The sequence below is a fragment of the Oncorhynchus tshawytscha genome, linkage group LG01 (assembly GCF_018296145.1).
Source record: "Oncorhynchus tshawytscha isolate Ot180627B linkage group LG01, Otsh_v2.0, whole genome shotgun sequence".
Classification (NCBI taxonomy): domain Eukaryota; kingdom Metazoa; phylum Chordata; class Actinopteri; order Salmoniformes; family Salmonidae; genus Oncorhynchus; species Oncorhynchus tshawytscha.
The window spans coordinates 26,635,451-26,659,162 of NC_056429.1; the positions used below are offsets into that span (position 1 = coordinate 26,635,451).

The window sequence follows — 23,712 nt, forward strand, 5'->3', positions numbered from 1 at the left end:
CTAATCTTTCCCTTTCAAGATGATTCGATATGTATCTAGATACATGGGCTCCGATACGATACAGGAACAATACATTTTAGTTTGAAACAATTCAGTGCGATTCGGTTTGATTAGAGAACGAATCGATGTGATACACTAACATTTGTTGCAAAACATTCATTTTCCATTCTAAATTCAAATCTGCTGCTGATGGAACTCATGAGCTGGATCTGTCTGAGCCGACTTCTCTAAGTGTGTGTGTGTGTGTGTGTGTGTGTGTAAATGATGTATGTCTATGGTGCATGCACTATGTAGGCACCGGAGCTGAAGGGAGACTAGGCATCTACCACCCCACTACCACTATCAGATTACAGGGGGCAATGTAGCCTTTGTACCCACAGTTTGGTTCTGCAATCCCTGTCACCCACTAATTAACTTGTCATTTTTGCACATTAAGTGTTTTAGCTATTAATGTATCAATATTTATTGTTTAAAAAATAGCTATGCAACTGCCAATGAATATATAGCATAATATTGGATTACAACCTCTCTTAAAATCGAATGGTCTTGAAGTTTGGAAGTTTTTAATGGAGTGATCTTCTCCTCTCGCTTCGGCCATGCAGTGTGCCTCGCAAAAGAGATTGGTGTCCTCGTTATGAAATGATCAACTTCACCCTGTATATCTAAAAATGACCATAATCATTGATTGTTTAAAGCAAAACTACCAAAACTATTTGCTGATGGTGAACCTGAACAATCAAAATAAAATCTATTTTAAGCCCCGTTCAGCAGGTACAGTATAGCCAGATGAGTTATGTCTCCGGTAGCTTACTTTTATTCCGGTAAAACACATAACAATAACCTAGACAATTAGAAAGGTTGTCACTCAATTAATAAAGCCTAATATCAGGTGTACCTTGCGTTGGTAAGCGCGCAAAGCTGGGCACAGTGAGCAGTTTGACTAGGCTGCTGATATTGCCTGGGGTTGTTCGTCATGCAAAATGACTTGTAGATCAATTACTGTCAACACAGTTACATGCAATTCGACAATGAAGAGGAGAGGACGCATCAGTTGTCACAAAAGATGAGGTAGAAAATTTAATGAGAAGAAAAAAAGTGTGACCCGGCAAATTCGTAAAGTTTGAATCTATTTTCTGACTGATTTTGGATCCGCAGACCGATGCACTTGCATCTTAAACATTTGAAATCGGGGAACGATGCGTATAGCTAACATTTGTTAATTGGGAACAAATGCTCTTATTCAATAACTACCTGGTGAGTAGATAACCAACATTTAGGCAAATAATGTAGCAACTGAGACTTGTCTGTGGGGGGGTACCTTGTTTTCACATTCCTGGCCAATTGGTTTACTGACAAATCTTTAACACAGTGGTACAAAGCACCAGCCAAAAGTGGGAGTTATATGAAATATAACCATTTGTGTGACATCCGTGTGTGGGTGTAAGGTTTGCTAAGTGTTAGGATGGTGTGCTGTACAAGGAAGGACTCATTATGACAGTGAGGTGACTCACTCGTATGTTTTTTGAGCGAGTCTGCACAAGGCTGCCACTACGAACCACAAACACAGGCGCCCCGTTCACCTCGTTGTCCGCCTTGTGCCTCAGCCAATCCTCATAGCCCTGAGTGGTGGGGGGAGGGAAGGAAAGAAGGGATGAGATTAGACTAGGGCTGCCCAACCCTCTTCCTGGAGATCTACCGTGCTGTGGGTTCAGTCCAACCCTAATTTAACACACCTGATTCTACATATATTAGCTGCTCAACAAGACCTTAACTAGCTGAATCTGATAGGCTAAATTAGGGTTGGGCTGAAAACCTACAGGACAGTAGATCGCCGGGAAGAGGGTTGGGCAGCCCCGCTCTAGACATTCTGACATCTAGACAAAGTATATATGATAAGCAGCCATATTTAATTTGCTGAATATACGGTTGATGTTTTAGAAAAAAAGAGGAATTATACATGTTAATACTCTCACCTGTTTGATGGCAGTTACTGTGATGACAAAGAACAGAGGAAGTCCGCTGGTGACAGGGGAAGTGGGGGTATCTATCATTAGCTGGAAAATAAAGAGATTATGTCAAAGGAAACAACAGCTGGCAATAATGTGGTTTCCTCATATAACCTGAAAACACTCTGGCCAATTCATAAGCTGATGCCATCTATCACAGAAAATGCATAATGAATAAGTATAATGAATTAACAAATGTAGAATTGGACACAGTAGTGGCCATAGAAAGCTTCAGAATATCTGAAGAAACCGTGTGGTCTCTGTGTAGCCTGATACATACTGAAGGTTAGCTGCTTGGGACCTCCAGGCGCAGTATGCTCAAGAGCACACAGCAATTGTTGGTTACTGCCCACTAAATAGAACTGAGTCACGTCACACAGGCCAGCAACAATTAGAAACATGGTCGACTGGGTGCTGAGGAAAGCCCTTACCTGGACCAGGAATATGATGAGAAAATAAAAATTGGCTATTCTTCTGAACTGTTCAAACAGATTCTTGGGAACAAAATTCCAAACGGTGTACTAAAGAGAGGGGAGGGGAGAACAAACGTCAGTGTGAGTTGTCTGACACTGAAATTAAGTGGTTGAGTAACTTGAACATTTGTTGACACTTGACACAAAAGCTAGGGATTCAACATCTCGGCCTTACCTTGGATGATATGATTCTGTTGTCTGCAAACCGCTGAGGGACATAATGGCCATGTTGAGGGAAGCGGTTTGCAATGTAAACCGTTCTGGTATCACTTTGATGGGGAGGGTCAAAGCCCTGGAGGAGAGAGAGAAGAGAGGGTAAGCAACAGGTCAAACTTATACAACTTACTCAGAACCAATATGGACAACTTTTACATAGAGACTGCATGGTCAGAAAAATTACAGCCCAATTTTGAAGAGCACTATGTCTGTAAGTCTATATTTAAGACATGTTGAATGCAAACACTACTTTGCACTCTGATTATCTGTCAGATTACATCCTGATTATAGTCTGTAGCCAGTGATCAAGCATTGTACTGAACAAAATATCTTTGACCGAATTAGCATAATTCTACAGCTGCACCATTGAGAGCGTCTTGACTGGCTGCATCAACTGCAAGGCGCTACAGAGGGTGGTGAGTACAGACCAGTACATCGCTCGGGCCGAGCTGCCATCCAAGACCTCTACACCAGGCGGTGTCAGAGGAAGGCCCAAAAATTGTCAAAGACTCCAGCCACCCAAACCATGCTACTGCTCTGCTACCGCACAGCAAGCGGTACCTGTGCACCAAGTCGGGAACCAACAGGACCCTGAACAGCTTCTAAGACAACTAAAGAAGACTAGCTATTTAGCAATCAAATGACTACCTGGACTACCTGCACTAACTCTCTTGCACACACATTGGACTCTACCCATGCACCATGCACTTACATCCCAACACACACACAACTTACAACCACACACACACACAGGCATACTGACACACACGCATACTGTTGGAAAAGGATTTTGCTGTTAGTCTACACCTGTTGCTTACGAAGCATGTAACAAATACAATTTGAATTGATTTGAAATTAGCCTATTCAAGTCAATGACACTTCTCTCGTGGGCTGGTCAATAACTTCCTTATTACAGGGAACTGAAAAAAAAATCCTAGAATTCTAATCCTAGAATGCTATAGGCTAGCCGTATCTTAAAATTACATTTCTGTACACAATTTTCAAAAGAGTAAATTAATCTTGGTCACATGATGGGGAATAATAATGAAGACAGAGTGTGTGTGTACATTGCTCATGAGTATTGAGAATGAGTGAGCCACGTCACCAATGCCAGACATCAACACATGCATTCAATTACTGTCCCAGCCCGCCCTCAATGGGCTTGTGTGTTTGCACAACACTCTCACACACTGCACTCCCCATCTTGGCCATGTTCACTGCACCCAGGCAAAATCTCTCATCTAATGATCTGCCTGTGCTGCTAAGCCCCAAGCACATTTAAAAGCAGTCTTAGTCCTCCTTGGTGATCAAACATCATCATCATCTGTGGTCACTAGTTTGAATCATAGGCTATGTGTACAGAATGTGCTGCAGTGGGGAATGTCAGAGGGGAGGAGCCGATAATATTACAAAGAGTACAGTTATATTTTCACCAGGCAGGCATGTTGACAGAGTTTCTGGAAATTCTTCTGTAACTAGTATCAGTGTCAATATGGCTGTCTGGGCCAGGGAATGAGTGACTTTTGTCACCTGGTCTGTTGTGCCAAATAAGTGTCAAGTTATTTCATGCTCTAACAAAGCCTACAACTCCCATGATATATTGAGGGAAACCCCAGAGCCTAGCTACATAGAGGGGATAATGAATGAGGAGCTGCAATAAATCAAACAGGGTAAATCCATTTGAATTCAATCACTTTTTGACAACACCCCTTTCGATTTGAATGAAACCTACCATACATATTTGCCCATTTTACATCTAAGGTTTTTGGGTTATGCCCGCCATCGGTTGAGACACAACATGCTCTTGAATACAGGGTGGGTGTCATGTTTTGGCTAATAAATGTACTAAAATTGAAGCAAAATACAAAAATCGTATTTCAAAAATGGTAACAAAAAGATGGAGGTCTACACGGAGAATGTTGACGAATGGGAATACCTGTTGTTTTTAAAATATACTGTCAATCCTCCATAGGAAACCTAGTGAAATCATATAAATAATAGAATAGGCATGACCATATAAATTTAACATTCAACGTGGGTTGACCGGCAGCCATCTTTGTTGTAGTAATTAAAGGTGAACATTTAATTTATAAATGTTTTATACGTTTCATTTTTTTATACCCCAGATAAACATACACACAAGAACATCAATTTACAGATGAACACAAACAGTGACTACACCTCATCTGCCCAGACCTGCATGCTCACACCCCCATCCCTAGTGCCTGCAATATATTTTACCACATGGCCTTAAATTGTACTCATTTGTTTTTCTTTGGTTGCCCATGCTATTTCAATATGTGCATAATAAATCCTTAGATTTTTCCATTGTGTAAAAATGGCAGATTTCCACATTCTTACCTATGATATGAAAAGCATTTTCGGACTTAAATAACACTCCCTTAAGGATGCTTGTGATATGTATCTTAAGTTGCATGTATTTGTATATGTATTTTATATCTACATTTGTCAATCCAAAATTGCTTTTTAATTGTGTAATGGAAATACATTTATTTCCTGTTACCAAGTAATTTACGGTTTCTATGTCTTTAGTTTTCCATATGGACCAATTTAGCTGTGAATTCCGAAAAGATATCCAAGGATTGTTCCATATGGTTGTGTTTTTAGGGAGTGATATTGATTCTTGTAGAATAGATTTAATTTTCTTGCATATTGTTAGCATTTAACTATGAAGTTGTTAATGTTCTTAGCTTTATCCTTTGAAAATAGACAGAAATATTCTGGGGATGAGCATGCATTCTTCAATATGTACCCATTTTTCCTCTTTAAGTGCATTTAACTATATGTCCCATGTAAATGCCTTGGGTAGCAAGTTGATACAATTCCAAGTCTGGAAGGTTAAAACCACCCTCAGACTACGTAGATTTGAAACTTTATTTTTTATTCTATGAATTTTCTATGCCCATACAATCTGTTATGACCAATCATACCTTTTTTAAAGAATGTCTTCACTGGTATTTTTGTGCTCCATTTTTTGCTTAGCTTCCTGTCTTTAAGTTTGGTGTGGGTTTTTTCTTTTGTTTGCCTGTTCTTGGGAAAAGTTTGTGCGCGCTCATGGTGTCTTAAGTCCCACTTGTTGCTCGTCAATGTTCAGTGGACACCCCCCATGAGTGTCTTTCAGAACCCCTCCTAAAACCCCACCTGTTTCGTTTTGGTTGTTGTCAGTGACTTTGTTAGTTCCCCCTTCCTTTCTTACTGGGGAACGTTTCACCACTAAGGATTGCTGTAGATTGTGATTTTTTCCCCCTATTGCCAGTAGTCACCCCCCTCCCCATATATATATTTTTGTATATTTTTGTTTTTGTGAAGGGGGGGCAGGTAGCCTAGTGGTTAGAGTGTTGGGCCAGTAACCAAAGGTTGGCTAAATTGAATCCCTGAGCTGACAAGGTAAAAATCTGTTGTTCTGCCCCTGAACAAGGCAGTTAACCCACCTTTCCTAGACCGTCATTGTAAATAAGAATTTGTTCTTAAATGACTTGCCTAGTTAAATAAAAAGGTTAAATATATTTTTTTTAATGATTTTAGAGTATTCAGAAAATATTTTTAGCAAAGGGAGCATATTGGTCAGGTATAAATCAGGAGATCTGCAAATAAGTTTTAGTTTATATTCATGTTTACCAATACTGATACCTGTTACGTTTGGGTCCTGTCTAATTCTTTCTGCAACCGGTTCAATGGCCAGTGCAAACAGGAAGGGGGAGAGGGCACACCCCTGTCGTGTGCCCCTTTCTAAAGCGAAAGCATTTCCTCAGGCAGAATTTCATCAGAATACATTATTTGTGTATGTTTTTGCTTTAGGACATTTATAATCATTTGTATAAAATGTATTATTTCCACTGGAAAGTTGAAAGCTTTCAAAGTTTTTAATAAAACAAAAGGTAATTCAATAAATGTGGCATCGGACATTGATCTATATCCAGTTTCTTTGCATATTGTATTAAACTGAAACATGTTCTTGTATTTGTAAGTGTCTAGTTTTAATAAACCCTGTTTGATATGTATCAAGTCTGGTAAGACTTTAGCCATTTTATTGCTTAAGCTTTTGTATTATTTTGTCACAATGTATTAAAATGTTGGTCTATAATCAGCAGGGGACTGGTTTTAATATAACTGAAATAAACTGCTTGATGTTGTTGTGTAAATAGGGGCACAACGTTGTTCCAAAATCTGGAATAGAATTGTAATCGGAAAGCCATCCATTCCGGGTGCTTTTCTCCGTGTGAATGTTTTAACAGTATATAATTTTTTTTTTTTTTGGGGGGGGTGATCTTGGTTTTTAGTGATTCTTTGTCTACTGATAATTGCTAAAGGGTTGTTGAGTCTAAGAAGGCTATAGGATCTGTCCTCCTGTTTAATTCTGATTTACATACATTTTTTCATAAAGATTTCACAATTGTTATTAATTGCATTGGTTCTAATTACCGCATTTGTATCTTTTAAAATTATAACTGGCTTAGTGTGTATTTGTTTTGTGAGAGCGGCTAGATATTCACCAGGGGTCAGCTTTTCTCGGTTCTGTACCTTCTCCAAATTCTGTCATTATGCGTATTTTCTACTGCTGTAATTAAGAATGATACCGTAATAAAGCATGCATTTTTAATCAATTTTTTTTTTTACATCCATTTTAGGAAAAAAAAATGTAGTTAATTATTGAATAGCTTTTCTTACTTTGAGAAAAAAATAATAGTATTTTGTAGTTGGGAATAGTAATCCAGGTGTCCTGTAAATTATTTGTAGAGATGACATTTTTCAGCCTCTTTGGACACTCTCTAAATGTGCCTATTTTAATACTAAGTCTGTCAATCTTATTGAGGCTATGATTTAGGTCAACTGCTAAAATAATAGTTCCTGTCTGGATTTGATATAATTTACTGTATATTAAGTGCATTTGGAAAGTATGCAGACCCCTTGACTTTTCCACATTTTGTTCGTTACAGCCTCATTCTATAATGGATTATATTGTCCCCCCTCCCTCAATCTACACACAATACCCCATAATGTTTGCAAATGTATAAGGAAAAAAACGGAAATATCACATTTACATAAGTACTCAAACCCTTTACTCAGTACTTTGTTAATGCACCTTTGGCAGCGATTACAGGCTTGTGTCTTATTGGGTATGATACAAGCTTAGCACACCTGTATTTGGAGAGTTTCTCCCCTTCTTCTCTGCAGATCCTCCCAGGCTCTGTCAGGTTGGATGGGGAGCATTGCTGCACAGCTATTTTCAGGTCTCGCCAGAGATGTTAGATCGGGTTCAAGTCCGAGCTCTGGCTAGGCCATTCAAGGACATTGAGACTTGTCCTGAAGCCACTCCTGCATTGTCTTGGCTGTGCGCTTAGGGTTTTTGTCCTGTTGGAAGGTGAACCTTCGCCCCAGTCTGAGGTCCTGAGCGCTCTGGAGCAGGTTTTCATCAAGGTTCTGTCTGTACTTTGCTTCATTCATCTTTCCTTTGACCCAGACTAGCCTCCCAGTCACAGCAGCTGAAAAACATCCCCACAGCACAATGCACCAACATGCTTCACCGTAGGAATGGTGCCAAGTTTCCTCCCAGACGTGACGCTTGGCATTCAGGCCATAGAGTTCAATCTTGGTTTCATCAGACCAGAAAATCTTGTTTCTCATGGTCTGAGAGTCCTTTAAGTGCCTTTTGGCAAACTCCAAGCGAGCTTTCATCTGCCTTCTGAGGAACGGCTTTCGTCTGGCCACTACCAAAAAGTCCTGATTGGTGGAGTGCTGCAGAGATTGTTATCCTTCTGGAAGGTTCTACCATCTCCACAGAGGAACTCTGGAGCTCTGTCAGAGTGACCATCGGGTCCCTGGCCAAGGCCCTTCTCCCCCAATTGCTCAATTTGGCCAGGCAGCCAGCTCTAGGAAGTCTTAGTGGTTCCAAACGTATTCCTTTTAAGAATGATGGAGGCCACTGTGTTCTTGGGGACCTTCAATGCTGCAGAAATGTTTTGGTACCCTTCCCGGATCTGTGCCGACACAATCCTGTCTCGGCACTCTACGGACAATTCCTTGGACCTCATAGCTTGGCTTTTGCTCTGACTTGCATTGTCAACTGTGGGACCTTATATAGACAGGTTTGCGCCTTTCCAAATTATGTCCAATCAATTGAATTTACCACAAGTGGACTCCGAATCAAGATGTAGAAACATCAAAGATGATTAATGAAAACATCAATTGAGTCTCATAGCAAAGGGTATGAATACTGTAAATAAGGTATTTCTGTGAATTGTTTAGATATATATGCAAAAAATAATCTAAAAACCTGTTTTCACAGAGTCATTATGGGGTATTGTGTGTAGATTGAGGATTTGATATTGTATTTAATCCATTTTAGAATAAGGCTGTAACGTAACAAAATGTGGAAAAAGGGAAGGGGTCTGAATACTTTCCGAATGCACTGTATACAAAAGTATGTGGACACCCCTTAAAATGAGTGGATTTGGCTATTTCAGACACACCTGTTGCTTAAATTCAAGCACACAGTCATGCAATTTCCATAGACAAACGGCAGTAGAATGGCTTTACAGAAGAGCTCAGTGTCTTCGTCATAAGATGCCACCTTTCCAACAAGTCAGTTCGTCACATGTATGCCTTGCTATAGTTGCTCCGGTCAACTGTAAGTGCTGTTATTGTGAAGTGGAAACGTAGAGGAGCAACAATGGCTCTGCCGCGAAGTAGTAGGCCACACAAGCGTCTGCCCTCGATTGCAACACTAACTTCCGAATTCCAACTCGTCGTGTTTGGAGGACAAAGAATGCTGAGTTGCATCCAAAGAACACCATACCTACTGTGAAGCATGGGGGTGGAAACATCATGCTTTGGGGCTGTTTTTCTGCAAAGGGACCAGGATGACTGATCCGTGTAAAGGAAAGAATGAATGGGGCCATGTATCGTGAGTTTTTGAGTGAAAACCTCCTTCCATCAGCAAGGGCATTGAAGATGAAACGTGGTTGGGTCTTTCAGCATGACAATGATCCCAAACACACCGCCCGGGCAACGAAGGAGTGGCTTCGTAAGAAGCATTTCAAGGTCCTGGAGTGGCCTTGCCAGTCTCAACCTCATAGAAAATCTTTGGAGGGAGTTGAAAGTCTGTGTTGCCCAGCAACAGCCCCAAAACATCACTGCTCTAGAGGAGATCTGCATGGAGGAATGGGCCAAAATACCAGCAACAGTGTGTGAAAATCTTGTGAAGACTTACAGAAAACGTTTGACCTCTGTCATTGCCAACAAAGGGTATATAACAAAGTATTGAGATAAACTTTTGTTATTGACCAAATACTTATTTTCCACCATCATTTGCAAATAAATTCATTAAAAATCCTACAATGTGATTTTCTGGATTTTTTTTTCTCATGTTGTCTGTCATAGTTGAAGTGTACCTATGATGAAAATTACAGGCCTCTCTCATCTTTTTAAGTGGGAGAACTTGCACAATTGGTGGCTGACTAAATACTTTTTTGCCCCACTGTATATGGTAAACAGAGAGTAGCAGTAGCGTAAAAGAGGGGTTAGCGGGTAGCGGAACACAATGCAGATAGCCTGGTTGTTCTGGTCAACTGAGGCAGCATGTACATGAATGTATAGTTAAAGTGACTATAAGCATATATGATAAACAGAGAGTAGCAGCAGCGTAAAAGAGGGGTTGGGGGGTGGGCACACAATGCAAATAGTCCGGGTAACCATTTGATTACCTGTTAAGGAGTCTTATGGCTTGGGGGTAAAAACTGTTGAGAAGCCTTTTTGTCCTAGACTTGGCCCTCCGGTACCGCTTGCCATGCGGTAGTAGAGAGAACAGTCTATTACTGGGGTGTTTCGGGTCTTTGACAATTTTTAGGGCCTTCCTCTGACACTGCCTGGTATAGAAGTCCTCGATGGCAGGTAGCTTAGCCCCAGTGATGTACTGGGTCGTACGCACTACCCCCTGTAGTGCCTTGCAGTCGAATGCTCTTGATGTTGCAACTGTAGAACCTTTTGAGGATCTGAGGACCCATGCCAAATCTTTTTAGTTTCCTGAGGGGGAATAGGCTTTGTCGTGCCCTCTTCACAACTGTCTTGGTGTGTTTGAACCACTGTTGTGTCGTCTGCAAACGTAATGATGGTGTTGGAGTCATGCTTGGCCATGCAGTCGTGGGTGAACAGGGAGTACAGAGGGGACTGAGCACGCACCCCTGAGGGGCTCCAGTGTTGAGGATCAACGTGGCAGATGTGTTGCTAAAATAATAATAGGTGAATATTGCACAATCCAGGTGTGCAAAGTTATTATAGACTTACAGCTGTAATCGATGCCATGAGGTGTGTCTAACATGTATTGATGCAGACAGCTGAATACTTATGTAATGACTATATTTTAGTTATTTAATTGTGATCTAAAAATCCATTTTAATGCCACTTTGTAATAAAATGTGAAGAAATACCTGGAAGTTGCATACTACGTCACATCTGTGCAGATATGTGCACCACATTATTGCTCTCTCTCGCTCTGTTGGGGGTGCATGATGTGCGAGGGGCGCTCAAGATGGCGGCATGAGAGGGTGTAACATTTCTAGCCGAGGTACAATTTTAGGGTTCTCTCAGTTTATAGTTTTAGACTACAGTTGCAATTAGTTTTTTTCACAAAAAAATGATATCTAACCATACAATGTAGCTAATTTGAATAATTTTGTAATTAATCAAACCATTGAAATGTATTTTTCACGATTTCCAATGAACAAGCTAGCTATCGAAAAGTTTCGGCGTGTGTAGTTAAGTTAGCCTGCTAACGTCTTCATAGCTAGTAGCATGGAATCAGGACATGACCAAACTGTTGCTGAGATAATGGATGTTGAAACTTCCAAGGAGAAAAGAGGCATTGTTGAAACTCACTCATATGCTTGCAGTGTAATAAAGGGGGATGAATGTGATTCATACCCAAATACCCCGACCAAGGAGCAACTTCCAAAGAAGCTGAGAAGTGAACCATCAATGAGCCAGCTACAGGACAACACCGTCCGCATCCTCATGGCTAAAATCAAAGAGAGTGCAGATGACATCATGGATTTGGTGAAAAAGAACACTATCAGTATCGTTAACCTGAAGAAATCGATTGATTTCAATGCTGAGTAAGTAACAACTCTGAAGCAGCAGAACGCAACATTGAAAATTCAGGTTGCAAAGCAGGAGAAGAAACTCACTGAAATGGAGTCATAGGTAAACAAGACTGACCGGTATGGTCAGAGATGGAATATTCAAATTTATGGAATAACAGAAAAATCTGACGAGAACATCTAAGCAAGAGTGAAGGACATTTGCAGGGCAATGGTCCCGGAGGAAGAGCGAAATGTTGTTGCAGGTTCTCTGGATGTAGTGCACCGCCTGGGTAGGCTGAGAGATGGGGAAAACAACCAGCCACCACGACCAGTGATCATGAGATTCATCTCCAGAACAGCGAGGGATTTGACATGGAAAAGTGCAAAGAAAAATGACTATTTAAAGAACAACCTGAGGTTCAAGGAGCATCTGACAGCATTTGACAAAGAAGCTCTGAATCGTCTGTGGACGATGATTGAGAGAGCAAGGAAGGAAGGGAAAAGTGCATACTTTGCAGGAGCCAAGGCTTTTGTTAATGGAAGGGAAATTCCCGCTGACGACTAGCTTGTTGACTGCTGGATTTATCAAGCGAGTTGTGCAGGACTGAGTTTTATTTGCATCTGATAAAACTTTATATTTCTTGAGGAAAGAGCATTGTTTATGTGAGTGAAACTATATATTTTCTTTATGGGCAGGGAAATTTGCACGGGCACTTAATGTTAGCTTGATGGCTATTTGTTTTACCAATCTATGGTACAATGTTATTTGCAATTGTATAAATATTATATATAATATTTGCATGGTGCAAAGGACTGTTTTTATTTGCAACTAGTAAGAACTTTTCTTTTTGTGAGAACCTGATTCATGTTTTTCATATAGTCAATGTGATAGTAAATGTCCATTTCTGTTTTTTCTATTAATGCCAGGGGAATCCGTAATATTTTGAAAAGGAAATCTTTATTTCTGTATTGTAAGGGTAAGAGTACCGACTTTTATTTCATTCAAGAAACAAACTCATGCCTGTTCCACAGATACTGCATTTTGGAAGTTTCAATGGGGGAATGATGTTTGGTACTAATCGGTCAGCAGGTGTCGCTATTTTAAAAGGCAACTTTAAGGGTCATACATTGAGTCATGAAGCAGATAATACAGGGAGATGGATTATACTATTGGTAGATGTCAACCACATTCAATTCATTGTTGTAAATACTTATGCTTTCAATAACAAGTCAAGTAACTGCATTTTATTTATAGACATTGAGAGGAAAATAAAGTAAAATGATGTCTAAATTTCCACTGGGGTGGAGATTTTAATACAGTATTACGTGATAAATTAGATAGATGGCCTCCTAAGGATAGCAGTTCTGTTTGTGAGATAAGGAATATATGTTTACGGTTAGGTGTTCTAGATATTTGGAGACATAAGAACCCAGATAAGATTATGTTTACATGGAGTACCAAAGATGTATCTATACAATCTCGTATTGATTTCTGGCTGATATCTGAAGATATGGCTGACAAGGTTCATACGGTCTCGATTGAACCATCGATTTTAACAGACCACAAAGGGATCTCAATGAAGATAAATATGCATGGTTTGTCAACAAAAAAAGTTAGTAAAGGTTACTGGAAAATGAGCAAGACTTTACTAGAGAATGAAGTATTTAAGAAGGAAGTAGCAGGAATTAATGATAAATACTGGAATTGTGCCTCTGTTATGAATACATTTGGAAGTTACTGGGAGCTAATGAACTTTTATATAAGGCTTTTGGCTATTTCAATGGGGAAAGGAATTGCTCGTGCCAAGAAAGAGAAAGAATATGACATCATAAAAGGGAATAATGGATTATACTAAAAAACTGAACTAACTAATCAGGAATTACTGGAGCTATCATCATTGCAAATGCAGTTAGACTGTATCTACGAGGAAAAGGCCCGGGGAGCGTTTGTAAGATCAAGACAAAAATGGATGGAAGAGGGAGAGAAAAATTAAATATTTCTTTAATTTAGAAAAAAAGGGCAGGTGAAAAGACATCCATATGTAAATGAATGATTAATAATACTCCCAATGAAAATCCAAAAGAAATCTCTCAGCATGTTGCCCAGTTTCATCAGAATCTGTATATATCAACCCAGTCAACTTCCAATGTGGATATTTTATTAGATAATGTAGCAAACATTGCTAAGAAGATAGATAATGATTTCAGGGATTTTTTGATGAGAAGTTACCTGAAATTGAGATAAAAGACTGTATTAAAAGCCTTAAGGACAATATGTCCCCTTCGAAATGATGGTTTCTAAGCGAGTTTTATAAAGCATTCAATGATAAATTGATTCCTTCCATTCTTGCTATGTTTCAAGAATCAATAGAAAATGGGAGTTACCGGCTTCCTTAATTAAAGCAAGGTGTAATTACTTTGATTCCCAAACCTAATAAGGATACTCTTTATATAGACAACTGGAGACCCATTAGCCTGTTGAATAATGATGGGAAATTCTTTGCTCTTGTATTTGCTAAGAGGTTGAAACAAGGCTTGCATCATACAATTGATGAAGAACAATCTGGTTTTATGCATGGTCGACACATTAGTAATAACATCAGGTTGATCTTAGATATGATTGACTATAATGACCTCATCCTTGATGATAGTTTTCTTATGTTTGTTGATTTTTATAAAGCTTTTGACACTGTAGAACATGAGTTTATGTTCAAAGCAATACTTTTTTTGCGTTTGGTGACTTTTTTTTAAAGCAGTCCAAACTTTATATAGTGGTTGTACTAGCTCTGTAAATGAGCTCATGGGACATCCCAAAGATTTGATATTGGCCGTGGAATTAGGCAGGGCTGCCCAATCATTTTTATTGGTTACCCAAATTATGGCTCTTCATATCAAGAAAGGGAATTTGCAAGGCGTTTCAGCACTTGGCAATGAATTTAAACGATGTCAACTGACTGATGATACCACCATATTCTTAAGAAACAGGAATGAGGTTTCTAAAGCAGTTTCCTGTATTGAAGACTTCTCCTTAGTTTCGGGTTTGAAAATGTATATCAATAAGTCAATCTTATTTCCACTCAAGGATTGTGTTTTACAGGAAGTATATGGTATCCCAATTTAAGGTTACTTATCTTGGAATTGTTATATGCAAGGATGAAAAACAAAGGAGTGAATTAAACTTTAACCCACTATTGAGAAAACAAAGACGAAATTGAACCCCTGGTTGCTGAGAGATATTTCGTTATACGATCGGGTTTTATTGTCCAAAGCTGAAGGGTTATCCAGATTAGTTTATGTCTCATTATCACTTGAATTATCCCCTCAAATTGTAAAGTACTTAGATAAGATTCTTAATCATTTTATTTGGAGGAACTAGCCTCAATATCTATGAAAAGATATTCTCACTAATACCAAAGAACAAGGAGGTCTTGAGGTTTTAGATTTCAATACTCTAAATAATACTTTAAAAATAAATTTGATTCTGAAGTATGTTAAGAACCAGCACAGTATTTGGAATGTCTTCCCTAAGTATTTATTTGACTCTGTTAGTGGTTTAGAATTTTTGCTTTGATATAATTTTGATAAAATGGCCAAATTCCATAAGCAGGCAATTTTAGCTTGGATGTTAGTGTATAAACACAATTTTCTACTCACAGATACTTTATATGGAACAACAAAGATATACGATTTAAAAACAATTATCTTTTTTTGTAACTGGTTTGAGAATTGTAATTTAAAATGTTACATACGATAAATTCTGTGAAACATGTTTTGGAAAGATTCAAGATGAATATTGACGATAAATATGATTTCTGTGGAATGGAGAAAGAGACCATTTTGCATTTGGTTTTTGCCTGTATTTATAGTAGAATTTTTTTGGACTGACATACAGACTTTTGTTACAAAAAAATAGGACCGGTTGTACTATTTAATGGTTTTGATATAATGCTTTATTTCAGAAATGTTTACATAAAAATGTAGTATATTTAATTCAACTGCTAATAATACTAGGTAAATTTCAAATTCACAAAGCAAATGGTCTATAAATTAATTTAAAAATGAATTTATAAATGAATAAAGAATATTACATTACTTTAACTAAAATGAAAAACAAAAAGGCAATTATTAATGAATATGATTTGTTTATTTAGGATTCCTGGCAATGTAAATAGTTTGTATGTATGCTTGTTTGCATGTGACTATTCCTCTTTTGTTTGTTGATATTTTTGTTTGTTTTTTAAGAAAAAAAAGGGTGCATGTGTGCCTCTTGCTAGCTGTCACTCAAATAGCAAGGAGCTGAAGCTCAATAGTTGAACTTGAATTGGTGGGGGGCTGACCCACGTGGGGGACATTTAAAAAAAAGTGGTGCTGTACAGCTTCCAGAAAATCGCTAATTGGGGTAAAACAGTAATTCTGCTAATAGATTGTGCATCTATAAACTACACATTGACACATCCAGCCCAAAGCGGGAGATTAATTTTTTTTTTTAAAGACTTAGTCGTCGCCAAAGTTCCATATCATGTATTTAATAACTACCAGCTAGCTATCTTTAAGTGGAATTGACAGCATTTTAATTACTTTGAAGATATTTAACAATCATAATATCAGTCAAAAATATCAAATTCCCAGTTTAGGCTACAAACTTTGAGTTTTTTTTTTTTTTTAAAGGTAATATTTGACAAAATTCCATGATGTACAGTAAGGCATTTTTTGCAGAATAAATGGATGCAGTTCAATGTATGATTAATATAACTCACCAATACATTTCTTGGTAGTCCAAAAAAATTGCTATCAGGTTGTAAATTACAGCTGGCCTGGTACATTGTTTGCTGCCTCCACCCATTCGGGATGCACCGTTTCAATTACTCAATATTTTTACAAAAACAGACAAATGTAACTAAGGCTGGGAATGTCAATACAATCAAACTAGTGAGGGGCAAAGATCATAAGTCAGTCATAACGTGGCTAATAGGCTAGCATATATATTTATGTATACAAGCTAAAAACTCGGAGCCTAACGTCAGCCAGCTAGCCATCTGCTGGGAGGATGTCATGTCATTGGAGGAGTGGGTGACTGACCCAACTTTTTCCCCTCATATCGTTTTTTAGGGGCTACTGCTAGAGATGCAGGTGTTATTTGGTTAGCTAGCAAGAAATGTGAATCGCTGAACTTGAATGACTGCTATCCAGTTAGCACATCTCTTGCACTAGTAAAGTCACTGGCTATCTACTCAGATTTCTGAGCACTCTCGTCTGATTGTGCATGAGCGAATAACTGATGAATTTACGAAAATACGCTGAACATTACCGGTGTCAGTAAACTTCAGCAAAACAGTTATACCAAATGTTGTTGCCTGCAGCACAGTTAGTCACTAAAGCTCTACATAACATGTAAACTGGCTCTGCTAGGGCGAATAAAATGGTCAGTGAGGTTCTCTCTCATTTGAGTCTGGAAGTAGCTAGCAATCTAGCCAGTTAGCTTGGTCCTTGAATTCTGTTTTAGGAACAATTGACGCAACCATACTCCTCAACGAGAGCGTCCAGTGTCAATAGTGCAGTGTACGCTCTGAATTTATGAACAGACAATGTGACAACGCTCTGAATTTACGAATGCAGGGCACACTAACACATAGGAGGCAATTTACAAATGGATCCTTAGTTGTCAATCAAATGTACATGTCATCGATTAGCAGGCAAGTTCCCATTCAGTCGTCAAAACGTGGGTTGGGACAAGCATGCATTGGCAGGCAAGCTGCAGAAGGACGAGCAGGCTACTATTCTCCATAGTTTATAAGTGCAATTTTGACAGCCAACTAGCTGAAAAAGTTTGAGAGGGTTTATCCCTTGTTAGATTTTAGCACATCTCGCACTGGCTAGCATTAGTTGTTGGTGTGCATAACTGAGAGAGAGAGAGCCTACATTTTCAAGGTTGTTTGATCAATAGGACTGTAAAGTTCACAATGTAACATATTTGAAGAAATCCATTCAGATGTATTTTGTGTTTGCGAGCGGTGTGGTCAGCATGTCAAGGTCACAAGCAGCTTATCGGCAAGAGTTGGCAAGATGAGAGGGAAAGTTCAGCTAACAAGGGCAACTACAAGGAGCTTGCAGATGTAATTGCACATTATGATGCATATGGAAGCCCCTACAGTCTTCTCTAGGTTGTCGAAATCAATTCAGAAAGATTTGATCACTTCCATTAAAAGTGATATTAAAAAGAGGTTGACGCAGAGCAAAAGAATTGCGCAAGTAGGCTTACCACTTTCCTCCGGTATTTATTTAGCAAAGGTGATAACACAATCACTCCTGACAGACACACTCAAACACTTTACATAAATGTTGCAGCAGCCTAGGCTACACCTAAACATTAGAGATCTGACATGCTGTATGGGATGAAATCAAGATGATTTTTCAGTCAACTCTAGGCTACTAATAATAACAGCTGCATACAGCCTATGCGCCATGTCCATCTGGCAAGGGTAAACAAATTGGTAACGTTTATGTATTTATAGTCCATTTGTTGTCAGGAGGAAATGTGAATGTGATTTTGTTTTCTTTATATTTAAACATGGGCTGACTAGGCTGCCTATACCTTTTCAATCCAAAATTATTAACTGGAATTAATCAATCAACATAGTGATGACAAACTGAATTCATTTTTAATTAGACCTACAGTTGCATAGGCCTGTATGACACAAACATGCATAAAGCAAATTCAGCCCTGTGAGTTCTATTGTCTATCAGTTGTGGTCTGTGTGGAATAACCCCCGTTAGTCTAGTATAAAACAGAGGTGGGACCAAGTCATTGTTTTACAAGTCACGAGTAAGTCTCAAGTCTTAGCACTCAAGTCAAGTCCCAAGTCAAGACAGACAAGTCAAGTCCTAAACTTTGAGTTTTCGAGTCCTAAACAAGTCATAATGTGCTCTTCACCAAATCTAATACCATTTCATATTTTGAACAAGAGTAATAGTTAGCATTTTACATTTACGCAAATCATGAATGCTTTAAAAAAATATACTTATTACTTTCCAAATAAATGTCATATTTCCATGGAACCACATAGGTAGCCATGAGAAAGAGACACAGACACACACACACACACACAGTGATCGACTATCGAGGATTGCAATCGGGCGATGTAGGCTTGTACACAATCGCCCAACCTTACACACTCTCTCTCTGTGGTTACAGTAGGCTAACGTATGTCAATGGTTTAAGGAACAGCAATAATATCAGGCAGGATTTAGGCTACCAACTGCCTAGGCACGTTCCCGCACCAACTGACTGTGTGGAGGCTCACTGATTTAACGTTACATTAGCCTCCATGATACACTAGTAAAGTAATAAAATATATAGCTGTCGGCTATATTAGGCACGACTTAGTTTTTTGTGCAGCTTCAAATGTCGAACAAAGTTGTCAATTGTTGCGCCTCCGTCTGTAATTTTCTTCCCACTTTTTTTGCGATCTGTTTTTTGTTGATACAGCGCCGTCTTTATATCCGAAAATAATAATTTTGGGTATCATCTTTCCAAGGGCTCCATCTGAATTCACCCGCTGACGTTCCTCTGCACTGCCACGCACAACTTTTTCTCAGCTGGCACAATTTGATTGGCTGCAGTCCGATTCAAACTGTAATCCGTTAAATGAAGAGTTGATGCGCTGCACACTTTTTAATATTTGGGCTTGGGGAGGGTATCAAGTCATAAGTCTCAAGTCCAAGTCAAGTCACGAGTCATTGGTGTTAAAGTCATATAAAGCATATAAAACCTTTTTAGAACTGATTAATCATTGTCATACCCTATAGGGTCCGGCGTTTTCCTGGTTAGGTTACAAGATAAGGAAAAACTCCGGGCCCCAGGGGGGAAAACAATTGTCCCATCACTCTGGGACCTATGGTGCCACCAGTCTGCTCGCAGTTGTCAGTTATCGTCAGGTACAGCGCATTCGGAAAGTATTCAGACCCCTTGACTTTTACCACATTTTGTTAAGTTACAGCCTTATTCTAAAATGGATTAAATTAATTGTTTTCCTCATCAACCGACACGCAATACCTCATGATGACAAATTGAAAACAGGTTTTTAATGCTCAGACCCTTTGCTATGAGACTTGAAATTGAGTTCAGGTGAATGCTGTTTCCATTGATCATACTTGAGATGTTTCTACAACTTGATTGGAGTCCACCTGTGGTAAATTCAATTAATTGGACATGATTTGGAAAGGTACACACCAGTCTATATAAAGGTCCCACAGTTGACAGTGCATGTCTGAGCAAAAACCAAGCCATGAGGTTGAAGGAATTGTATGTTGTGCTCAGAGACAGGATTGTGTCGAGGTACAGATCTGGGGAAGGTTACCAAAACATTTCTGCAGCATTGAAGGTCCTCAAGAACACAGTGGCCTCCATTATTCTTAAATGGAAGACAATTAGAATCACCAAGACTCTTCCTAAAGCTGAGGATTCAGGAGAGATGGGCCTTGGTCAGGGATGTGAGCTCCAGAGTTCCTCTATAGAGATGGGTGAACCTTCTAGAAGGACAACCATCTCTGCAGCACTCCACCAATCAGGCCTTCACGGTAGAATGGCCAGATGGAAGCCACTCAAAAGGCACATGACAGCCCGCTTGGAGTTTGCCAAAAGGCACCTAAAGACTCTCAGACCATGAGAAACACGATTCTCTGGTCTGATGAAAATAAGATTGAACTCTTTTTGGCCTGAATGCCAAGCGTCACGTCTGGAAGAAACCTGGCACCATCCCTACGGTGAAGCGTGGTGGTGGCAGCATCGTGCTGTGGAGATGTTTATTAGCGGCAGAGACTGGGAGTCTGGTCAGGCTCAAGGGAATGATGAACGGAGCAGAGATCCTTGATCCAGAGCCCTCATGACCTCAGAGGGTCACCTTCCAACAGGACAATGACCCTAAGCACACAGCCAAGACAGCGCAGGAGTGGCTTCGGGGCAAGTATCAGTGTCTTTGAGGCCCAGCCAGAGCACGGACTTGAACCCGATCGAACATCTCTGGAGAGACCTGAAAAAAGCTGTGCAGCAACGCTTTTTGCTGTGCAGCAAGGGAAAAGGGTCTGAATACTTTCAGAATGCACTGTAGGTGGATGTTCAGGGCTTTACTCAGGAAGGTTTCTTGGGCTACTTTGTGTCAAGTGGGTAGCGATGTGCAGCCTGAAACTCAGACATCTCAGAATTCATTGTCTAACTTCATGGAGAAAGTTGTTGCCCAAACCTATCAAGGTGCTTCTGTAATGGAATGTGGCTGCTATTTGTATTTACAGCTAAATCCCCTCCTGTTCCCTTATTTTTAAGAGGTGATTACCCTTCCAATCCACTACCATTGTCATTTTGCTCCTCACATGTATTCTCTCATCCACTGGCACATTGACTTTCCTCTCCAAGCACTGAGTAGGCCTGTCAATTCGCATTACTATATGTAGAGTCAATCACATTACACAAATTATTTTACTCCTTGCTTGGACTAACTCATTATTAGCCCTGGTCTAAATGTGTGTTATTATTGTCTTCCCAGTCAAATCCGGTCCTGCCCTCAGTGGAAGAGTTGACCTCTTCTCCAACACCATCCATGATGAGCCTGTCCTGCACTGAAGCCTACAGTATATACACACCTCAACTAAAGTCAAGCCTCTGAACCCCTCAACTCATCCTCATACCCTCATTCAATCACTGCTGTAATCCCGTCCCAACACTAAGTAGCCCTCTCATTCCCAATAATATTGTAATATAAATGTGTTATTCTTTAGGTAACAAAAGTGAAACACGCTTTGTCTGTGTAGTCGGCACCTATACGTGGGTCTCCCATCCTCAATTTGTTCATATCCAACTAGCGTCTAATTGTCCAAATGAACGGCTGCGTTCACACTGTATTGCAATAGAATTTTCACAAATGCCTTTGTCGTTCCCAAACATTCTATGACTTTATCAATGACCATTTATCAATGGGTGTCAAATGTACAAAACGTGTCATTCTTCCTGGGCTGGGGGTGTATTATGAACAGATTTAATAACAGTTCCACTTTAAGATGAATACACTAATTGTAAGTAACGTTAACTAACTCTCGATAACGTCTGCTAAATTACTCAAAAGTAGCTAATTATAGTTAGCTAGTTTAGTATAACGTTAACTGGCCAAAAGCTTGGCTCATCGTGCATAACAGAACAGCCAACTTGCTAGATACATTTGAGTTGCGTTAGAATGTATAAGTGAGCCCTGGTTGGATTAATGCAGTAGCTAACAACTAGCCCTACTCATCTTTGGTAAATAAACAAGCCAGCTAGCTCAGCGGCGAATTTACACAGGCAGCCAGTTGGTCGGATTCTTAAACTCTTCAAAGCAACTAGGTAGCTAAATCATATTGTTTCATGTGCATCAACGTCTTTCTCAATAGCAAAGTGGACTTGCTAGCGGATATTTCTAGCTACTTAACGAGTATTTCTAGCTAGTTAACGAGGATACTTTACTTACCAGCTGTTGCCGTATCCACCGTAGTAGCATCCTTGCCAAATGTAATCCAAAGTAGCCAGCAAGGTGGCTAGCTAGCTATTCCCGTAAACCCTTCCCAAACCATAAATATTTCCTTTTACAGACAGATTTTGTTCGTTACACAAAACATCCAGGCAGTGTGATTATGTGATCAAACATGATCTCTAACATTATGTGGAAGTAATTATGTCCCTATTAATGTGACGGCTGCAAAGTCTGTCTCGTCCATAGAGAATGATAGAGGCCTCTAGTGGCCAAAAATCCGGTTTGGCATGGGCAGCGCCATTAAGGGCTTACACCATTTTTTTAATGTAGTCAACTGGGTGGGACTCCTGGTGACCCTGTTGGAGTCATATCCCACTCGTTCATCAGGTGTGATCAGCCAGTTGTGAAGAACATTTAGTACTTCAAAATGTGACCCACCACCTAGATTGGATCCCATATAGCAGCATTTGAAATTGTGTTTTTTACATTGGATAAAAGTAGACACAGAACTAGAAAATTGTATATTAATGGGAAAGTAAATTCTGCTTGGAAAGTTGCTAAAAGTTTGAGAAAATGGCCTGGTAATGTTTTGGTACACCTACTGGCGAGCTCTTTGTCTACACCATTCAGCATCGTTCACACCCTCTTAAGCCTTAGCCCCACAGTCTCTTTAAGAATTCACAGTAGTAAACAACCAAAGATTTCAAGACTAAGTGGTGATGGTAGTAAAAATACACTATCTAATCCAGACCTATATTCTAATCTGATTTTGGTGCAGGCTATGTTCTTCACATAAGTCTCTGGTAAGCACACACTATATCAAATAGAATCAAGGTTTACTTGTCACATGCACAGGATACAGAAAATGTAAACGGCATAGTTAAATTCTTACTTTCATAGGAGTCTTTTGTTTAGACATCTAGCTAGCTAGCCAAACAATGAACCATAATCCCAACTCTAACGCTGGGTTGAAAACAACTGGGAACTCAGGAAAAAAGGCCTCCGACTGGGGGGAAAAATGTACTTGAATGGTCATCCAACTCAGTATTCCAACTCGGGGAAACTTTCTAGAGCTCTGACTTTCTGATCTGAAGATCAATGACATCATGATTCGACTTTGCATTTTTCCAAGTTCCCAGTTGTTTTCAACGCTGCAATACCATGCATGAATCTGCAAGTAGCTAAAGCCTAACAACTAGGTTAACTTTTTGCTAGCAACACAAATGGCTTTGAGACTACACAAATCATACACATAATGTTAGCTTGCGAAACAGCTAGTCATTTGCGTTGCTAGCTATCTAATGTTGAACCTAGTTGTTTAGCTTTAGCTACCTGCATGGTAGTATTGCAGCGTTGGAAACAACTTGCTTTAACTTGCAATGAAAATGACTTTCTGACTAAATTAGAAACATATATCTAAAAA

General features: G+C 39.5%; 1 protein-coding gene across 5 annotated transcripts in view; it reads right to left on the reverse strand.

The window, feature by feature from the left end:
- Positions 1-22,556, reverse strand: part of LOC112248451 (phospholipid-transporting ATPase IF) — a 60,322-nt gene extending 37,766 nt beyond the window's left edge. For 4 of the 5 annotated variants that reach the window (XM_024417485.2, XM_024417504.2, XM_042318690.1 and 1 more), the window contains exons 1-5: positions 22,287-22,556; positions 2,655-2,771; positions 2,438-2,527; positions 1,974-2,054; positions 1,512-1,619 (exon numbers count right to left, since the gene is read on the reverse strand). In XM_024417485.2, the coding sequence (XP_024273253.1) occupies positions 1,512-1,619; positions 1,974-2,054; positions 2,438-2,527; positions 2,655-2,771; positions 22,287-22,316 (426 nt within the window). In that variant the 5' untranslated portion in view covers positions 22,317-22,556. The remainder of the gene's footprint in view (positions 1-1,511; positions 1,620-1,973; positions 2,055-2,437; positions 2,528-2,654; positions 2,772-22,286) is intronic. The other variant, XM_024417494.2, reaches the window with a different exon arrangement.
- Between the last annotated feature and the right edge of the window lie 1,156 nt (positions 22,557-23,712).